General features: G+C 44.6%; 1 protein-coding gene across 8 annotated transcripts in view; it reads left to right on the top strand.

Moving 5' to 3' along the window:
* Positions 1-17185, top strand: part of STIM1 (stromal interaction molecule 1) — a 197487-nt gene that overhangs the window by 174664 nt on the left and 5638 nt on the right. For 4 of the 8 annotated variants that reach the window (XR_003622552.2, XM_007173634.2, XM_028164372.2 and 1 more), the window contains exons 6-12: positions 1586-1763; positions 7097-7274; positions 11943-12110; positions 12623-12723; positions 12998-13233; positions 14432-14524; positions 16346-16415. Coding sequence is in view for 7 of the 8 variants with exons in the window: in XM_007173634.2 (XP_007173696.1) it covers positions 1586-1763; positions 7097-7274; positions 11943-12110; positions 12623-12723; positions 12998-13233; positions 14432-14524; positions 16346-16415 (1024 nt within the window). In the remaining variant the exon portion in view is untranslated. Of the gene's footprint in view, positions 1-1585; positions 1764-7096; positions 7275-11942; positions 12111-12622; positions 12724-12997; positions 13234-14431; positions 14525-16345; positions 16731-17185 lie in introns of all 8 variants that reach the window. The other 4 variants (XM_007173635.2, XM_007173636.3, XM_028164374.2 and 1 more) reach the window with 2 other exon arrangements.

Below are 17185 nucleotides of genomic sequence, written 5' to 3'. Positions count from 1 at the left end.
GGGAAGCCAAGATGAAAAGTCTTTAATAAACAGGGGAGACATACAATACCCCAGCCTTTGGTAGAGGCTGGATAGGAGGCAGGTGTGTTCCAGAAAGGAAGGCAGCTCACTGTGCTGCAGAAATATCCCTTCTTGGGACCTGAAGGCCGGGAGAGTGGGGACTTGAGAATGGCTGGAAGTATAGACCTGCCAGGAAGCTAGAGAATGGCCGCTAGAGGACCCTCAGTTTTCTCTGTTAGAGTCTGGCATAAACACGTAAAGGACTCGGCTACACCCTGGACCTAGTAACTCTCCTCCCTTGGATGGAAATAGAATGTGCTAATCTGTCCTTGATCCCACACCATCCCCAGGTCCTATTGCTCAGCCTTTCAATGAGGAGCTATGAATGTAACCCTTTTTGTCAAACTGGGCCTCAGCTTCATGCAGTGGGATTTCAGCTACATGTGTCTTTTCCTGCTGTCTAGACCCTGCCTCAACTTGGTGGCTCCACTGGATCCTTTTGGATTCCCCTCAGGCCCTTGTCCTTACTGGGCACGGAAATCCCGTCAGTCCTGCCTCCCCCCTCCCCAGCACCAGGTGACCCACTGTGCACAGGATGTCATTACCTCTTTTCCCTCGTCTGGGGCTCCTCTGGGCCATAGCTGCTCTATCTCAAGTGGAGTACAATGCAGGCAGGGCCTACAGGAGCAGCCTCTTTCCCTCCTGGTGTCTCTTTCAGTCTCCTGTGCTGTGGCCGAGAGCCCAGGTCTGACACACCAGGACCAATCTCAGGCTCCAGGACTGCCCCTCTTCTGGCTGGCTCAGTTCTTGGGACATGGTTTTTACTCTTATCTTCTGATGTTATTCCTTGTCCAGCTTTTCAGTTTTGCTCTGGAGACTGAGCATTGCTTTGAACCCCAGCTGGCGGCCAGGGCCCTCGCACTTCACCAAATTGCTGCCAGGCCTTCCCTGGAGGTATTCTCTCTTCCTGGCACACGTAACGTCTTAATGTGTACCAATCTCTTGATGCTACTCCTGTTCTACCTGGTCTCTGGGCTGAGCCGCAGCCTAGAAATGCTCTCTGTAGATGAGACTTGCAGACCTTTACCTGCTCTGGGCTTTGTACCTTGTACCTAGAATAGCCTCGTAGTCCAGGAAACCCAGCTCCTGCAGTAACCGCAGTCCCACAGCCAGTCCTCAGGCTCTAGTGACATTGCTTTGTACCCTTACCAGCCATCCCCTTCTACCTACTGTAGCACTGTAGCCTTGCTTACCCTGTAGGGTGGAAGCCACTGCCTCTGGGCACATGGGCTCATCGCAGCCCAGAATGGCTGGGATGTATTCAGAAGGCACTAGTTCTCTTCACTGCATATTAGGAGAGTATGATCCAGTAAGCTTCCTGTATTGCTCTAAGGCCTCTCATGCTTTCCAAACTAAGCCTTGACTTAGTAGAGAAATAGGCACAGGGTGTGGCCAGTGTGTGTCTAAGAAGAGAAACGAATTCCTCCTGAGTGGGAAGGCTTTGTGGAGGAGGGGGTGCAGCAGAGTCTGCAAGGCTAAGTGTGTAGTGGGCACCCTGACTCACTGTGCCCTTCTTCTCTGGCAGTGACCCGCCATAATCACCTCAAGGACTTCATGCTTGTGGTGTCTATCGTTATTGGTGTGGGCGGCTGCTGGTTTGCTTATATCCAGAACCGTTACTCCAAGGAGCACATGAAGAAGATGATGAAGGATCTGGAGGGCTTACACCGAGCTGAGCAGAGTCTGCATGACCTTCAGGAAAGGTAAGGCCCTGTCCCTTCCCCACGGCCCCGGTGCTGCCATCTCTTGGGAGCCTCCAGTTTCCACCTGCGTTGTGGGCCTTCTGGCTCCTGAGACCCTGCTGACGACATAGAGGCCCAGGCTGTGTCATCCTTCCAAACCTGCATCAGAGCCTAGGTTCCTGCCATTCCATTCGCACAGGCAAGTATTCCTCCCCAGGGCAGAAGCTTATTTCTATCTTTTCTCCCTCGGAGCTTCAGAGGGAGAAGTGTGGAGCTGTCAGAGGTCTTGAGCTTCCCTGGTTGGATGACTTGTTAGGGGTCATTCTATCCTCCGTCCCACCTCTGGACTGCTTCCCTTCCCATAGAAGTACACATAATTAACTGTTCTTCACTGTTTCCCAAAGAAACCTCACAAATCTGTCTTCCTAATACCTTTCATGCTTTCTTGTACAGCATCTAAATCTCATGAGACTCACTTGTTGTATGACTTTGGGTAAATCCCTTTCCTTTCTAGGACTTATTTCCTCATCAGTAATGTAAAGGCATTGAACTAGGAGAATACCAGGGCCTTCTAGCTCTGATAGTCTGGGATTCTGTTTAAATAAAACATGGCTTAGAAACTATTGTAGAAGATCTAGCTGTGAAGAGAAGGTGCCAGTCAGTCAGCCGACCTAAGTACTGGGTTGGCCAAAAGTTTCCTTCGGTTTTTAAAGTAAAAGTAAAAGACACATTTTTCATTTTCACCAAGAACTTTATTGAACAGTGTATTCACCGTTTTGTTCCACTACCTTCTGCCATTTTTCAGACAGCTTCGTAGTTCCATCTTCCCAAAACTTTTAATCTTTTTGAGCAAAGAACTGTTCTAGGTGCCTTTTACAGTCTTCCAGGGAATTGAAATTTTTTCCATTAAGAGAATTTTGTAAAGACCGAAATAAATGGAAATCCGAAGGTGCAATATCTGGTGAATATGGCGGGTGAATCAGAACTTCCCAGCCAAGCTGTAACAGTTTTTGCCTGGTCATCAAAGAAACATGCGGTTTTGCGTCGTCCCGATCAAAGATTACGCGTTTTCTGTTGACTAATTCTAGACGCTTTTCTTCGAGTGCTGCTTTCATTTGGTCTAAGTGGGAGCAATACTTGTTGGAATTAATCTTTCAGTTTTCCGGAAAAAGCTCGTAATAGAGGACTCCCTTCCAATCCTACCATATACACAACATCACCTTCTTTGGATGAAGACCGGTGTTTGGTGTGGTTGGTGGTAGTTTATTTCACTTGCCCTGCGATCTCTTCCATTCCACATTGTTGTACAGTATCCACTTTTCATCGCCTGTCACAATTTGTTTTACAGACAGAACATTTTTGTTACATTTAAGTAGAGAATCGCATGTGGAAATACGGTCAAGAAGGTTTTTTTGCTTAACTTATGTGAAACGCAAACATCAAAGCGATTCACAGAACCAAGCTGGTACAAATGATTTTCAACGTTTGATTTGGATATTTTGAGTATGTCGGCTATCTCCCGCGTGGTATAATGTTGATTATTCTCAGTTAATGTCTTGATTTTATCGCTATCAACTTCAACTGATCTACCTGACCGTGGAGCATCGTCCAGCGAGCACGAAACTTCGCAAACCACTTTTGACCTGTTCAATCAGTCACAGCACCTTCTCCATACACTGCACAAGTCTTTTTTTTGTGTTTCATTTGTGTTTTTATCTTTCTTGAAATAATAAAGCATAATAAGCTGAAAATGTTGCTTTTTTCTTCCATCTTCAATATTAAAATGGCTACACAAAAATTCACCAATTTTGATAAGTTTTTTTTTTTAAATGCATGCTGATATGACAGCTGTCACAATACAATCTAACAAAATTGTTTCAAATGAAGTTAAGGACAACTAATCGCTACTGGAACCATCTTACAGAGAAAAACCAAACGAACTTTTTGGCCAACCCAATACTTCCTGAAGTCTAGGAACCAGGTCTGTGCAGGGAATTGTAAGGAAGTCGCTGCTCCTGGGGCCACAAAGCTCACACTTAAGAAGGAGCAGTGAATCAGTGCCAGCTTATGGGACGAGAGCTCCAAGGACTGGAAGGGCACAGAGGTAGGAGATGAGTGGATGTGGAGTCTGAGGAGGTGGCCTTGAAAGATGGGTAGGAAAGATGTAACCTGGTAGTTCTGGTTGAATGTGTAGAGTGAGGCCAGATCCCTGGCACCTACAGACTCACATGGAGAAATTTAGTAGGATGCAAAAGGCAATAGAGAGTCAACGTAGGTATTTGGCTTTTTTGCTTTGTTTTGGTTTTGAGAAAAGGAGAGGCCTACTTCAGGACTGTCTTTTAGAAAATTATTCCAACAGCCTAGGGGCTCCAGTTGAGAAGTCTTTGCAGGAATCCATGTAAAAAGGAATGAAGTCTGGCTCTTTTCTGTTATTTTAAAATGATAGATATAATTTTCTTTGGAGGGATGGGGAAAGGGTTTCTTAAGAGCTAGGTATTGTTAAGTACATAAATGTATTATTGTTTTTAATCACCACAACCCTGTTAGGTAGGTATTGTTATCCCAATTTTCGAGTTGAAGAAATGAAGCCTCAGAGAGGGTGAGTGTCAGAAAGTAGTAAGCTAGGAATTTCGACACCCACAGGGTGCTGCCTCAATAAAGGCAGCCTTAGCAGATTCATTTCCATGGGCTGGACTTTTAGGAGGCAAGAGGAGTTTTATCTTTGAGCCGATTCCTGGCTACTTTGCTGGACCCCCTTGTTCCTGGGCCCTTTTCCAAATGGGGGCGAAATGCTGCTATGTGGGCAGTCCCCATTCTTCATTTGTCTGAAAAACATGTACTGTTTTCATTCCAAAGGCAAAGAATCTAGGCAGGAGACATTCCAAGTTTGGGGATAAAACTAAGCTCCCAGCCCTCCCTGCTCCGCATGGCCTCCAGAGCTAAATGACCACTGCGGCCCTTGGAAAAACGGATGCACACTGTCCCCAAAGACAGGCTTGCACCTGTGCACACACATATCCTCCTCTGACAGCGTCCAGAGCCCATGTGCCTCCTTGTCCCTCCTCACTTTGGCAGGCCTACACTGCCAGCCACCAAAGAGCTTTTTTACAGAGTTCCTGATATTTTGGGTGAATAAATGTAATGCTACATGTGCATTCCAGTTAGGATTTCATTGGGTTTCAAGATAATTCTTTGAGGCAGGCAGGAATTTTGATTCCCACTTAAAAAGGAAGAAACAGGCCTAGTCCAGGGAACAGACTTGTCCATAGTCATACAGCTGCTTAGAGCCAGGGCTTGCAGTCAGGCTGCCTAATTTTCTTGCTTGTAATGGTAACTGATTGCTGCCTTCAAGATGCTCAGTCTTCTGTGGAGGAGACGGAGTGGGACAAGGCTTGATTGTACATTTATTTTCTCATTTCTGTACCCAGTGGTATTTATTGATCTTCATCTCTATTAGATGCTGTTAGGACTATGAAAGTGGGTCAGTTTTGATTCTACTTTAAATGGAGCTCCCTATTGTATAGAGAAGACAGGCATATCACAGGCTTTTCAGAAGAGGCTGCTTCCAGAGAGGATAATATTTCAGTGAAGAATCGAATCCCTAGTGGTGTAATTTCAAGCAGTGGGGTCATGGAAGAATACAATAAAGGAGGACATTCAGCAAGGGGAAGGGGATGGGGCTGGAAATGGCGCCTCTGATTTGTTTTTAGCTGTGCGTATAGCGCCACCTGCTGTATACCTTAAGGAGGTTCAACTCCCTTTTACTCCAGGAACAAAGTAGACAGAAGGCTACAGTTTGTCAGCAGGAAGCTTGCAGCCTAGACATTTTTCCTCTTCCCTCCTTACTTGTCACCACATCTTTTGAGGCTTCAGTCACTGACAAATCTGGACTTGGGATTATTTATAGGCTGAGTTCTGTTTCTGCCTCTTCTGTTTCACCTACTTAATTAAACTCAGTGGTCAGTGCTCTTCTCTGTGGGCCCTACTTGTTCTGTAGCCTATCCTTCCTCTCTGTACCTCAAGTCTAAGCCATATATCACTTGTCTTCTTCCTCATCCTTTCCCCCTCTTATCCTGGTTCCCCGGTAACTTGGTGGTTCCTACTAAGGTCGGAAGACCTGACAGTGGCCAAGTCCTTTCCCTCTTCCAGAGGGACTAGCCAACTGTTACTCTTTCTTCTGGGTCTAGCCCCAGGCCTCACCTTCCCTGACTCCTTTCAGGCAGAGTTGATCACCCCATCCTTGGCGCCTACCCAACACCTTGTATATCTCTCTATCATAGAACTTATCACCCTGTGTGCACCTATCTGTTTACTTGTTTATATTGGACTAGATTATGAGTACCTCAGTGGCAGAGACAGTTTTCTCACTCATTTCAATATATCTAGGGCTCAGCACAGGGCTTGGCATTTAGTAGATGCCTTAAAGTACTTGGTGAATGAATGGATGGATGAATGAATGAAGGAATGAACATAGATATGTGGCAGAAAGAAGGGAGGAAGGAAGGAAGCTTGGTTGGATGGATGAAGGGTTTTGTCAGTAAACAGAGGGAATGTGTGGGTGGGTACAAGGGCATATTTTCATTATAACTGATGCCCTTGAGATCTTACCCACCATGGAAGATACTTAGGAAGGGAACTCAGGGCTGGGGGCAGCAGGGGCTCTCCCAAATCTTGTCCAGCCCCTTTGGCATGAATTTCATTTTTCGGTGCTTCTGGGAACAGGTACTCAGGAGTCCAAGAGGTACAGCTCAATAGTTCCCCTCTCATCTTCCTTAAATCTCCCCACTACCACCACCCCCATCACATCTCACCATCAGGCTTTCTCTGGGTCTTTGGTCTAGCTTGCAGGGTGTTCTACATTTATTGCACCTTCCAGATGCCTTGGTATAAGGTAGTAACTGTGGGATTTGAAGACATACAGATTGGAATTCTGGTCTCAGTTCTACATGCAGTTAATTCCCGTCTCTAAGCCTTCATGTCCATATCTGTCCCAGGCTTATAATGATACAATATATCATTATCTGCAGGGAGAACAAATGTGAAATACCTTGTAAATTAATAGTTGTTACAATCTGAGTATGTGAGACACCTTAGAAGGAAGGATTCAGGTACCCGGGAACGTAGCTTCACAGCCTTTATTACTGGCAGCAAAATGATGGCCCACATAAGAATTATGGTAGTGACCGTGGTTTCTGTTGTGACCTGAGCTACCTCAGAGCCAGGCAGGCAGCAGAGTAGGGAGAATATGTTCAGAGTGCTGGAGCCCTCATTTTCCTCTTGGATGCCATGCCTCATGGCGTGTTGGCTGGCGCCTGCTTGCCTGGCCTTCTCCAGCTCCCTGCTTCGCCCCCCAGGCTGCACAAAGCCCAGGAGGAGCACCGCACAGTGGAAGTGGAGAAGGTACACCTGGAGAAGAAGCTGCGTGATGAGATCAGCCTTGCCAAGCAGGAAGCCCAGCGGCTGAAGGAGCTGCGGGAGGGTACTGAGAATGAACGGAGCCGCCAAAAATATGCTGAGGAGGAGTTGGAGCAGGTAGGGGAAATCTGCAAATTCTTGGACACCCCAAGGGGGTGGGGTAAAAGGACAGGGGCCAAAGGTCTGGCTAAGAGTAGTCGAAAAAAAAAAAAAAAAAAAAGAGTAGTCGGAAAGTTGCAAAAAGTGGTCACTGTGGTTGTCAAAGAACAGTGAATAACAGGTGGTAACAGTTATTTTGTTCCTTTTTAATTGAGGTATTTACATAAAGTATACAAATCATAAGTATACAGCTGGCACACTTTTACATATGCATGTACTTGTGTAACCACCATCCAGATCAAGATACAGACTCTCTTAAGCACTCAGAAGGCTCACTTTTGTCTCCCCTTTCTCCCTGTCGATATTCCACCCAAAAGGTAACTACAGTCTTAATCTCTAAACCAGATTAGTTTCACCTGCTTTTGAACATCATATAAATAGCATTATACAGTATGTATTCTTTTGTGCTCGGTTTCTTTCACTCAGCATTATGTCTGTGAGAGTCATCCATGTTGCATGTAGTGATAATTGATTTATTTCCATTGCTGAGTATTAATCCATTGTATGAATATACTGTAAATTATTTATCCATTCTCCTGTTGATAGACTTTTGGGTTGTTTGCAGATTTTTTTTTTTTTTGCAGTTTATCAATAACATTGTTTATGAACCTTCTTGGTGGGCATCAATTATTTCTGTTGGATATGCAGTAGGGCATTTATATATTTAGCTTTATCAGAAACTGACAGTTTTCCAAAATGGTTGTACCAATCTATACTGCCATCAGCAATAGTGTGAGAGTTCTAGTTGAGCTACAACCTTGGTATTTTTAGGCATTTTCATTTTATACATTCTGATATGGATGTAATGGTATCTCATTGTGATTTTAATTTTTATTTTCCTATTGACCAATAATATTGAATACCTTTCCATAAGCTTATCGACCATTTTATTTGGGAATCTCTTCTAATTTAAAAAATTGGGTTGTATTTTTTCTTAATTGATTTGTAAGAGTTTTAAAATATATTCTGGATGTAAGTCTTTTTGTCTATATATATACATACATATTGCAAATATTTTCTCCCAGACTGTGGCTTGCTTTTTTGCTCTCTTAATATTGTCTTTTAATGAACAGATGTTCCTGACTTTAATGAAGACCAATTACTCAATCTTTGTTTTTTTAAATGGTTGATGCTTTTTGTGGCCTGTTTAAGAAATCTTTCCCTAACTCCAAGATATTTTCCTCTAGAAGCTTTATTGTTTTACTTTTCACATTTAGGGATATGGCTTATTTCAAACTAATTTTTGTGTATAAGATGAGGTAGGGGATCAAGGTTTTTTCCCAGGTAGATACTCTGTTCTGTGGTCTATATGTCTATCCTTATCCCACATTGTCTTACAACAAGTCTTGATATCTGGCAGTGTTAGGTTCTCCAGCTTTGTCCTCCTGCAACATGGCCTTGGCTATTCTAGGTACTTTGCATTTCCATGTTGGCTTGTCATTCCGTTACAGTGTGCTCTGCTGGGATTGTTATTTGTTTTTACATTGAATCTATAGATTAATGTGGGGGAAAACTGACATTTTAACCAAATAATTATTCTAATTCATGAGCATTGGTTATCCTGTCACCTATTTAGGTCTTTAAAAATTTCTCTCAACAGTGTTTTGTAGTTTTCAGTGTAGAAGTCTTGCACTTAAAATTTTTTAAACTTGTTCTTATTTTTTTAGCTGCTTGAGATGGAAGATTAGGTTATAGATTTTAAACCTTTAATCTTTTCTAATACATGCATTTAGAGCTATAAATTCCCATTTCTGCGCTGCTTTAGCTGCATTTACTAAGTTTTGATATTTCATATTTTCATTATCATTCACCTCAAAATATTATCTAATTTCCATTGTGATTTCTTTTTTGGCCTGTGGTTATTTAGAAGTGTGTTGCCTAATTTTCAAACACTTGGGTACTTTCCTATTTATCTTTCTCATTGATTTCCAGTTTAATTTTGCTGTGGTCAAATAGTGTGTGCCGTAGGGTTTTAGTCCTTTCAAATGTGTTGAGACTTGGTTGATGTAAACAGACTACACAAAACGATTGAAAGGCAAAGTGTCAGACTGGATAAAAAACAAAACCCAACTATATGCTGTTTACAAGAGGCAAGCTTTAGAAATAAGGATACAAAATGGTTAAAAGTAAAAGGATGAGAACACTAGGATAAACACTAAGCAAAATAAAGCAGCGGTAGCTATATTAATATCAGACAAAGTAGACTTCAGAGAAAGAAGTATTACTAGAGACAAAAATGGACATTTCACTTATGATATGTGTGAATTAGACAGTAATATATATAACAACCCTTAATTTGATATACCTAATAATATAGTTAAAATACATATGTAAAGCAAAAGTTAAAAAAACTAAAAGGACAAATTCATAATCAAAGTTAGAGATTTAAAAAAAAAAAAAGTTAGAGATTTTAGCATCTATCTCTCAGTAATAAGCAGCCAAAAATATCAGTAAGGATATAAAAAATTTAAACATGGTTAATCAATTTCACCTCATTGATGTATATAGAGCATTTTACCCAACAACTGCAGAATACACATTCTCTGTAGTGTGTATTATGCTTAGTTCTGTTCTTTATTTCTCTCTGTGCTTTGGTTTGGTTATTTTATATTGATCTGTCTTTGAGTTCCCTAATCTTGTATTCTGCCAAGAATTGTGCTATTTAGCCCATCCAGTGGAATCCTACTCTCAGATAATGTATTTTTCTAGAATGCCCTTTCATAGAGCATTTTCTAGAATGCTCTTTTATAGGTTCTCATTCCCTGTCCAGAATCTCCATGTTTTCATGTTTCCTGTCCATCTTTTCCCATATTTTCTTTAACATTTCAATCATAGTTGTTTTAAAGTCCTTGACTGGTAACTCTTAACATCTGGATCATTTATGGGACTGCTTATTTTTCCTCTTGATTATTGCTTATATTTTCCTGCCTCTTCTCATGTCTAGTAATTTATTTTTATTAAATACTGGACGGTGTGCATAAAGAATAATAGAGGCTGCAGGTGATTTTTATCTTCCATCAGATATAGGGTTCTGTTAGGTATGTTGGGTGAGGCTCTGATCACCTCAAGCCAATGAGAGACTGACATATGTTGGAACTGGGTTGTAGTTTAATAAGACTTGGCCTAAGGCTCATTTGTCCCAGTTTCTCAGGTACGCCCCTTCCTGACTTGTGATTGAGATCTGGTGGATTTCTTTCTCCTCAGCCCTGAAAGATGATGAGAGATTCCTTTCTGCCACTTGGAGGTTTTTAAGTTATCTCTTTGTCCTCCTGCTCCTCAGAGCTTCAAAGTTTTGCAGCTACGTTAAACTGCTTTTAATGTAGAACTTGATCCTACATTTCCAGACTCGGTGTATCAGCCTCTAAGGTATCTGTTCCTCATTTTAAATCTATAAAGCCAGGAGTGGGCCATTTTATAGTTTCCTTTTCAAGGAGCAAAAACCAAATGACGCTTGATCTTGTCATTGGCTTTCAGAGGAATGAAGGTGTTCTGTCCTTAGCTAAGGCCCTCCTGGTCTATATTAGGCTCAGGGGAGGACCTCAGGCCTGCTGTGGGATACTTCCCCAGTGGCTGAAGTTGGGCGTGAGACTGCTGGGATTCCGACCAGCTAAAAGTCAGTGTTCAGATGGGGGAGTTGGGGGTCATTTATACTGGTAGCCTGGGTGAGATAGAAGGAATTCAGTGAATATAATGGATTCTGTATATAATTTCAGACCTTTCATGCTTGAGTGCTTTGTGACCATATGCTTCATTTTATGCTCCTTGCTGAGAAGTCAGTGAGGAGATGTCTGCTTACACATTGGTCCTTCCATATCTTGGCCTCTGTTGGCAATGCCCATGTTAGGTGTAAGCTTGCTTGTTGTTTTCTTGCCTTGTAGAGAGTGCCCATTACAGCCTACCCACCCATCTCAATGGGAGAATCACAGACAAAGTCTCTGGGCTGGAGGAGACTTTGGAGAGTATTCAGGCCAGTCCCCTTCTGGATTAGCAATCATTTTGAAGGTCTTTCTGACATGAGCTCTTTACATACCTCTCATGACGGTGAGCTTATGCTCTCCTGAGATCACCCCTTCGCTTACAGTTTGGATTTGCATGGCAGAAAGCCTTACACTGATTGAGATCTGCTTTAGGAAACACATGGTCACACAGCCAGTTGAATGACAGACCAGGGACCAGATCATATTTCCAGACTCCCAACCAAATGCTTTCCTGCCACATTGTGATGTCTTGAGTCCAAGAACAGACCCAACTGTCAGAAAGAAGAGGATTTATTGAGATAACCTGTACCTTATGAGAGCAGGGAAGATTGCTGAGATTGGCTATATGACGAGGAGAGGCAACAAGTATTTGAGAAAAGAATGCTCTAGTCTGGCAGCAAAAAAATAAAAAAATCTCCATTTGAGTTCTGGTTGACACTACTGACTGTGTGACCTTGAGGAGGTTACTTTCCTTCTCCAAGCTTGGTTTCTTGTACATAAAATACAGAGAATAATCCTTGCCCTTTCTCCCTCTTGGGAGAGTTGTGAAGCTTAGGTGAGATAGAAGGAAAGAACTCTGAAATATCATACAGAGGCATTGGAGAGGGTCTTGGTAGTAGTAAGGACTCACATCCTCTTGGCTACACAGGTCCGGGAGGCCTTGAGGAAAGCAGAGAAGGAGCTGGAATCACATAGCTCATGGTATGCTCCAGAGGCCCTTCAGAAGTGGCTGCAGCTGACACACGAGGTGGAGGTACAGTACTACAACATCAAGAAGCAAAATGCCGAGAAGCAGCTGCTGGTGGCCAAGGAGGGGGTGAGACCTGCCCTCCTGCTGCCCTCTTCTCTTCCCCCACCTCTCTTTCACCTGCCCTTCTTCCTCCTCTCTGCCTCTCTATATCTCTCCTGTTGGACAAAGAGACATCCTGGTGTTGGGTTTTGTTTCTTTTCCTGATAATACAGTTTCTAATAATGTCTTCAGGCTTCTGGAGGAGGGAATGAGGGTGTGGGGCTACTCCCACCTGCCTTCTGGGAAAGATGAAGCAAGTGGAGGCAGGTAGAGGGACGTCTCTGCTGGCCCCAGACTGACATGGGGACAGAATCCTCCTGGGGCCAGGATCCCTTGGCTTGTCTCATTGCCTCTATTTTCTTTCTTCCCCTACCCTTTTCTCTCCTGTTGCCTTCTGTTTTCCTTTCTCTTCTTGCCTTCCTTCTTCTTGTGCAGCCTAAGCTGTGCTAGGAGGAGGGGGAACCAGCCACAGGATAGCATTTCTCATTTCTCCAGCTTCTATCCCTGCTCTTTTTAAGCTGAGGACCTCATCTTTGCAGGCTGAGAAGATAAAAAAGAAGAGAAACACACTCTTTGGCACCTTCCACGTGGCCCACAGCTCTTCCCTGGATGATGTGGATCACAAAATCTTAACAGCTAAGTAAGTAGCACCTGTTGCCCAGCTCTGGCGATGTCCACAGAGTTTGAGGTTGTCCAGGGCCTCCAGCCCTAACTCTGCTTCTTCACTGGTAGAGGTACAGCTCTGGTCTCCTGCCCCAGCCCCTGGCTATTTCCCACCTTGCTCTTAAGTTTCTGATTTAATTGTGTTTCTTATTTACACATATCCCCCCAACTTGTTCCTCTGAGAAGAAACCTCATTTCTATTGGGGCTCACACCCAGCCCATGCCTGCCATTTTCTTTCATCCCTCTTCAGGCAAGCTCTGAGCGAGGTGACGGCAGCACTGCGGGAGCGCCTGCACCGCTGGCAACAGATTGAGATCCTCTGTGGCTTCCAGATTGTCAATAATCCTGGCATCCACTCACTGGTGGCTGCCCTCAACATAGATCCCAGCTGGATGGGTAGTACACGCCCCAACCCTGCCCACTTCATCATGACTGACGACGTGGATGACATGGATGAGGAGATTGTGTCACCCTTGTCCATGCAGTGTAGGTGACCTCTTGGGTGGGGATGAGGGAAGGAGCCTTTGATGTGCAGATTGAGAAGTTGGCCTCTGCTGTGCTTAAGCAACATATGGGGCAGAAACCAAGATGGTTTAACTCATGACCTTGGTTAGTAAAGCACAATCCGCATCAAGATACCCCTTTATAGTTGTCCTTTTGGTGGTTTTCCCTTGCTATATGTTCTGTTTGCCCTATGGGTCTGTTGTGTTAAGTGTGTCTCCCTTCACTCTTTGTGTTTTTTTTTAATCCCTTTATTCTCTTTTTCCCCCCCTCCTATCTTTATAAAAATAATCTCCTTTAGTGGTTCATAATATAAAAATGGCATTCATTTTGACTACTTATTCCTCTAATTTGTTTTAATTTTATATTCCTTACTTTTAATTGCTAAAGTAGTTGAATGGAATGATGTCTCTTTCTTTTTGTTTTTTCGTGTGAGGCCCCAGGAAGCAATAGTCCCTTACAGTGAAAGAGCCCTAAATCCTCCAAGCCAGAAAGACATTCTTGTCCAGGAGGGATCTCCTGGACAAGCATATCTGTCTTTCCACCTGAACTCTCGGCCATCCCCACCCTCTGTCCTGGGTCTTCCCTCTTCCTTTTCTCCCCTGCGAGGGGTAAGAGCTGAGTAGAGCAGAATTGAAGGAGGCAGCACTCTGTGGGAATTCTTCAGTGAAGGAAGGGACATACCCCTTACTGACCCTGTTGAATTTTTCTCTGGATCAGAGGCTATTTTAGATAAATAGAATAGACTTTTATGGAAAAGCTCTTGTGCTGGGCCACTATCCCATGAGTGCAGAGGGGATGGCAGAAAGCTGGGCTGGGTTAGGGGCTCACTTTCAGAAAGTCAGATTCTTTAATCAGGCTGGATTCCAGCTCTAGACAGGATTTATTTGTAAGTTTCTTCAACGATAGTTTGCCTCTGGGCAAGCCTCTTCTTTCCCTGGGCTGTTAACTTGGCAGGGCTTTAGTCAAAGGCCCAGCAAGGTTAGGATCACTAACAGGTAGAGCTTGATCTTGACGTATTGATCTAAAGGCTCCCATGTTCTCCGGGTTGGGAGGGACCTTCATTAGCTCTGAGCCACCCACCCCTTGCCCCCTGGCCCTTCCCTTATCCCATTGAGGGGCAGGGTGAAGCCCTCTGTAAATCAGATTCTCTTCTCCTTTTGGCCTGGCTGTTGGACCCTAGATGCTGCCTGGCTGATGGGGCGTAGGTTCAGTGACCGCTCTCTCTGCTCAACATCCGCCGGCTCGGATGATCAGTCCCTCTGGAAATACCCGGGTTTGAGGAGCCCCTTTGGGGCTTTTATTTTTCCAACTTTTGGGACTAAACCAACACTCCTATCCCACGGGCCCCTTCTCCTGCCTGCGTCACTCCCCTGCCTGCTCCTGCTATTCCCTCACCACAGTCCCTACTAACTTCAGGGAAGGGTTCGGAGGTGAGAAGAATCAGCCTGCTCAGCTGAGGGCTTGAGAGAGAACAGCCATGGTGATGGAAGGCTTAGGCTTCTCCTTTCAGCCCAGCTAGAAAGATGTCCTGGTGGCCCTTCAGCTAGCTGGGCTGAGATGAAAGAGGGAAGGAAAGATCCTCTTCCTCTTTTCTCTTTCTGTTTTCCCCTTCTGTCTCTCTTTCCCCGTCCCTATTCCATGCTTCCTCTTCCCCTTAAGCCTCCCTTTCATGTCTCGAAAGCCAGCAGCCATAGAAGCCCTGCCTCCCTAGCTCTCCATCACCATGGAACTGTGCTCTCTTCCTGGTGGCCCTTCCAATGCTTCTGCCATCCATGTAACTGTGTCCTTTCTCCCATCTTTAGGGAGAAGGCAAGGATGCCCATATATCAGGGTAGAGGAGAAAAAAACAAGGGTGTGAATTCTGTTTTCAACTGGAGCTGGGAATGAGCCCAAGAGGGATGTTCTAGCACATCTCTAAGTTATCTGGTACCCACATACCCCTTCTCTGGGCATGGTGGCCCTCATCTTCCAAGAGCCTGATTTGCAGCATTGATCCAAGAGCTGGTTCTTTGTTGTGTACATGCTTATTAGAAGAAATTTGGATAGTAAAAAGAGTAAATATGGGCATAAAAAGGCATCTGTAATCCCATCATATTTGAGTACCTTCTCTTTCAGTCTTTTGTTTGTGAATTTTAAATAATTTTTTTATGTGGTCAAGATAATGATAACCACTACCATTTACTGAGTGCCATGAACTGTGTCAGGTACTTTAAAAATATTATCTTGAAGCCGCATGACAACCCTGAAGGATTTTATAAATTAGGAATTAAAATAGGGAAGTAAGTTACTCAAGGTCACAGCTAGAAACAGAAAGGCCTTGTTTCAAATTCCTGTCTTGTGTATTCTATAGCTCAAGGTATTCCTTTTACATGAGATTTGGTATCCTTTTGTTTTCCCTGAGCATTTTAATAGACATTTTTCTGTGTTTTAAAAATCTTCTCATAAGCAGCTTTTTTTATTTGGCTGTGCAACGTGGCTTGCAGAATCTCAGTTCCCCAACCAGGGATCAAACCCAGGCCCTGGCAGTGAAAGCACTGAGTCCTAACCACTGGACCACCAGGGAATTCCCATAAGCATCATTTTTAATCGCTGTGTAACCTTCCAGCAGTTGGATGTGTTATCATTTTCCTGTTGTTCCACCTTTATTTTTACTTTCATACAATTATTAATAATGATGTGATGAACATGTTTGTGTATAAATCCTTGTCTGAGTTGTGAATTATTTCCTGAGTTTGGCTTTCTAAAAAGGCTGGTTCTTAGTGCCCTCCCGGACCTTGTCCCAAACCCCTATCCTACCCCGTCCTGCCTGTGCCCTCCCACTAACTGCCTTACCGTCTCCCTTCATAGTAATGTTGGCCCTAGGTCTCCTTCCTTTGGAATTGCCATTAAAACTGACCTGGGTACCTCCTTTTCAACTTCCCCTTCCTTTTAGGACCCCTGGTGGGAGGTTTCGGGGAGGAGGTGCCCCATTCTCCAGACTGGCCACTGAAGGCCCAGAGTGGTCTCCAGTAAGCATTTCTCCATGGGCAAACCTGCTTCCCACCAGCCCAAAGTAGGCTGGCCCTTCCTCACGCTTTCCTCACTCTCCTTGCAGCCCCCAGCCTGCAGAGCAGCAGCGTCCGGCAGCGCCTGACGGAACCACAGCACGGCCTGGGATCTCAGAGGTTGGTAGAGGGCGAGGCTGGCCACTTCTTGACAAGCCGGGTCTCTCTGCGGCGAATGCGCAGCCTTTCATCTGGACAGTCTTTCAGTTCTGAAGGCCTCGGGACCAGCGCTCCATCTGCCTCTGCTTCTTCCTGCTCCTCTACCACCACCACCACTGCCACCACCTCCAGCACCATCACCACCACCACCACCGTCCACATCCACCCTGTTTATTACCACCACAGCACTTCCTATTTCCTCCAGATGAAGCCCTACCCTGACCCACCCCCTTCTTACAGCACCGCTGTGATGCCTTGGCATTCAGAGAGCTTGGGGTACCAGCTGTCTCTCTTCTCTTTCCTTTCTCCCTTCCTTGCCTCTCTGCTGCCTTTACCTTGGCCTTTGCCTGCCGGCTGCTGCTTGGTCAGCTGCGGGGGGTGTGCGGTGGGGCACCTTCTCCTTGTCCTATCCTTTCCCAGCCTGCGACTCCTCCTTAAGGTCAGCCTAACTCCCTAAGCCTTTCTTCCCTTCTCTGTTTGGGGTTTGCTGACTCTAAAAATGAGTAACAACCCCCCTCCCTCACGGTCCTATAGCACCTTGGCCTAAACTTTCACATCTGTTATCTCAATGGAGCCCTCACTTCCTTCACTCCCTCAGCGAACATTTATTGATACCTACTCTGCCAGGCTCTGCTGGGCATGGGGATTCGTAGATGATAAGATACAGTCCCAGCCATCAAGAATTGCAGTCTGGTCTGGGAGAGGTACATAAATGATTCTGGAACAGTTTG

Source organism: Balaenoptera acutorostrata, chromosome 9 (assembly GCF_949987535.1).
Source record: "Balaenoptera acutorostrata chromosome 9, mBalAcu1.1, whole genome shotgun sequence".
Classification (NCBI taxonomy): domain Eukaryota; kingdom Metazoa; phylum Chordata; class Mammalia; order Artiodactyla; family Balaenopteridae; genus Balaenoptera; species Balaenoptera acutorostrata.
Note: the sequence above shows the minus strand (reverse complement) of the source record. Positions and strands in the feature narration are given on the sequence as shown.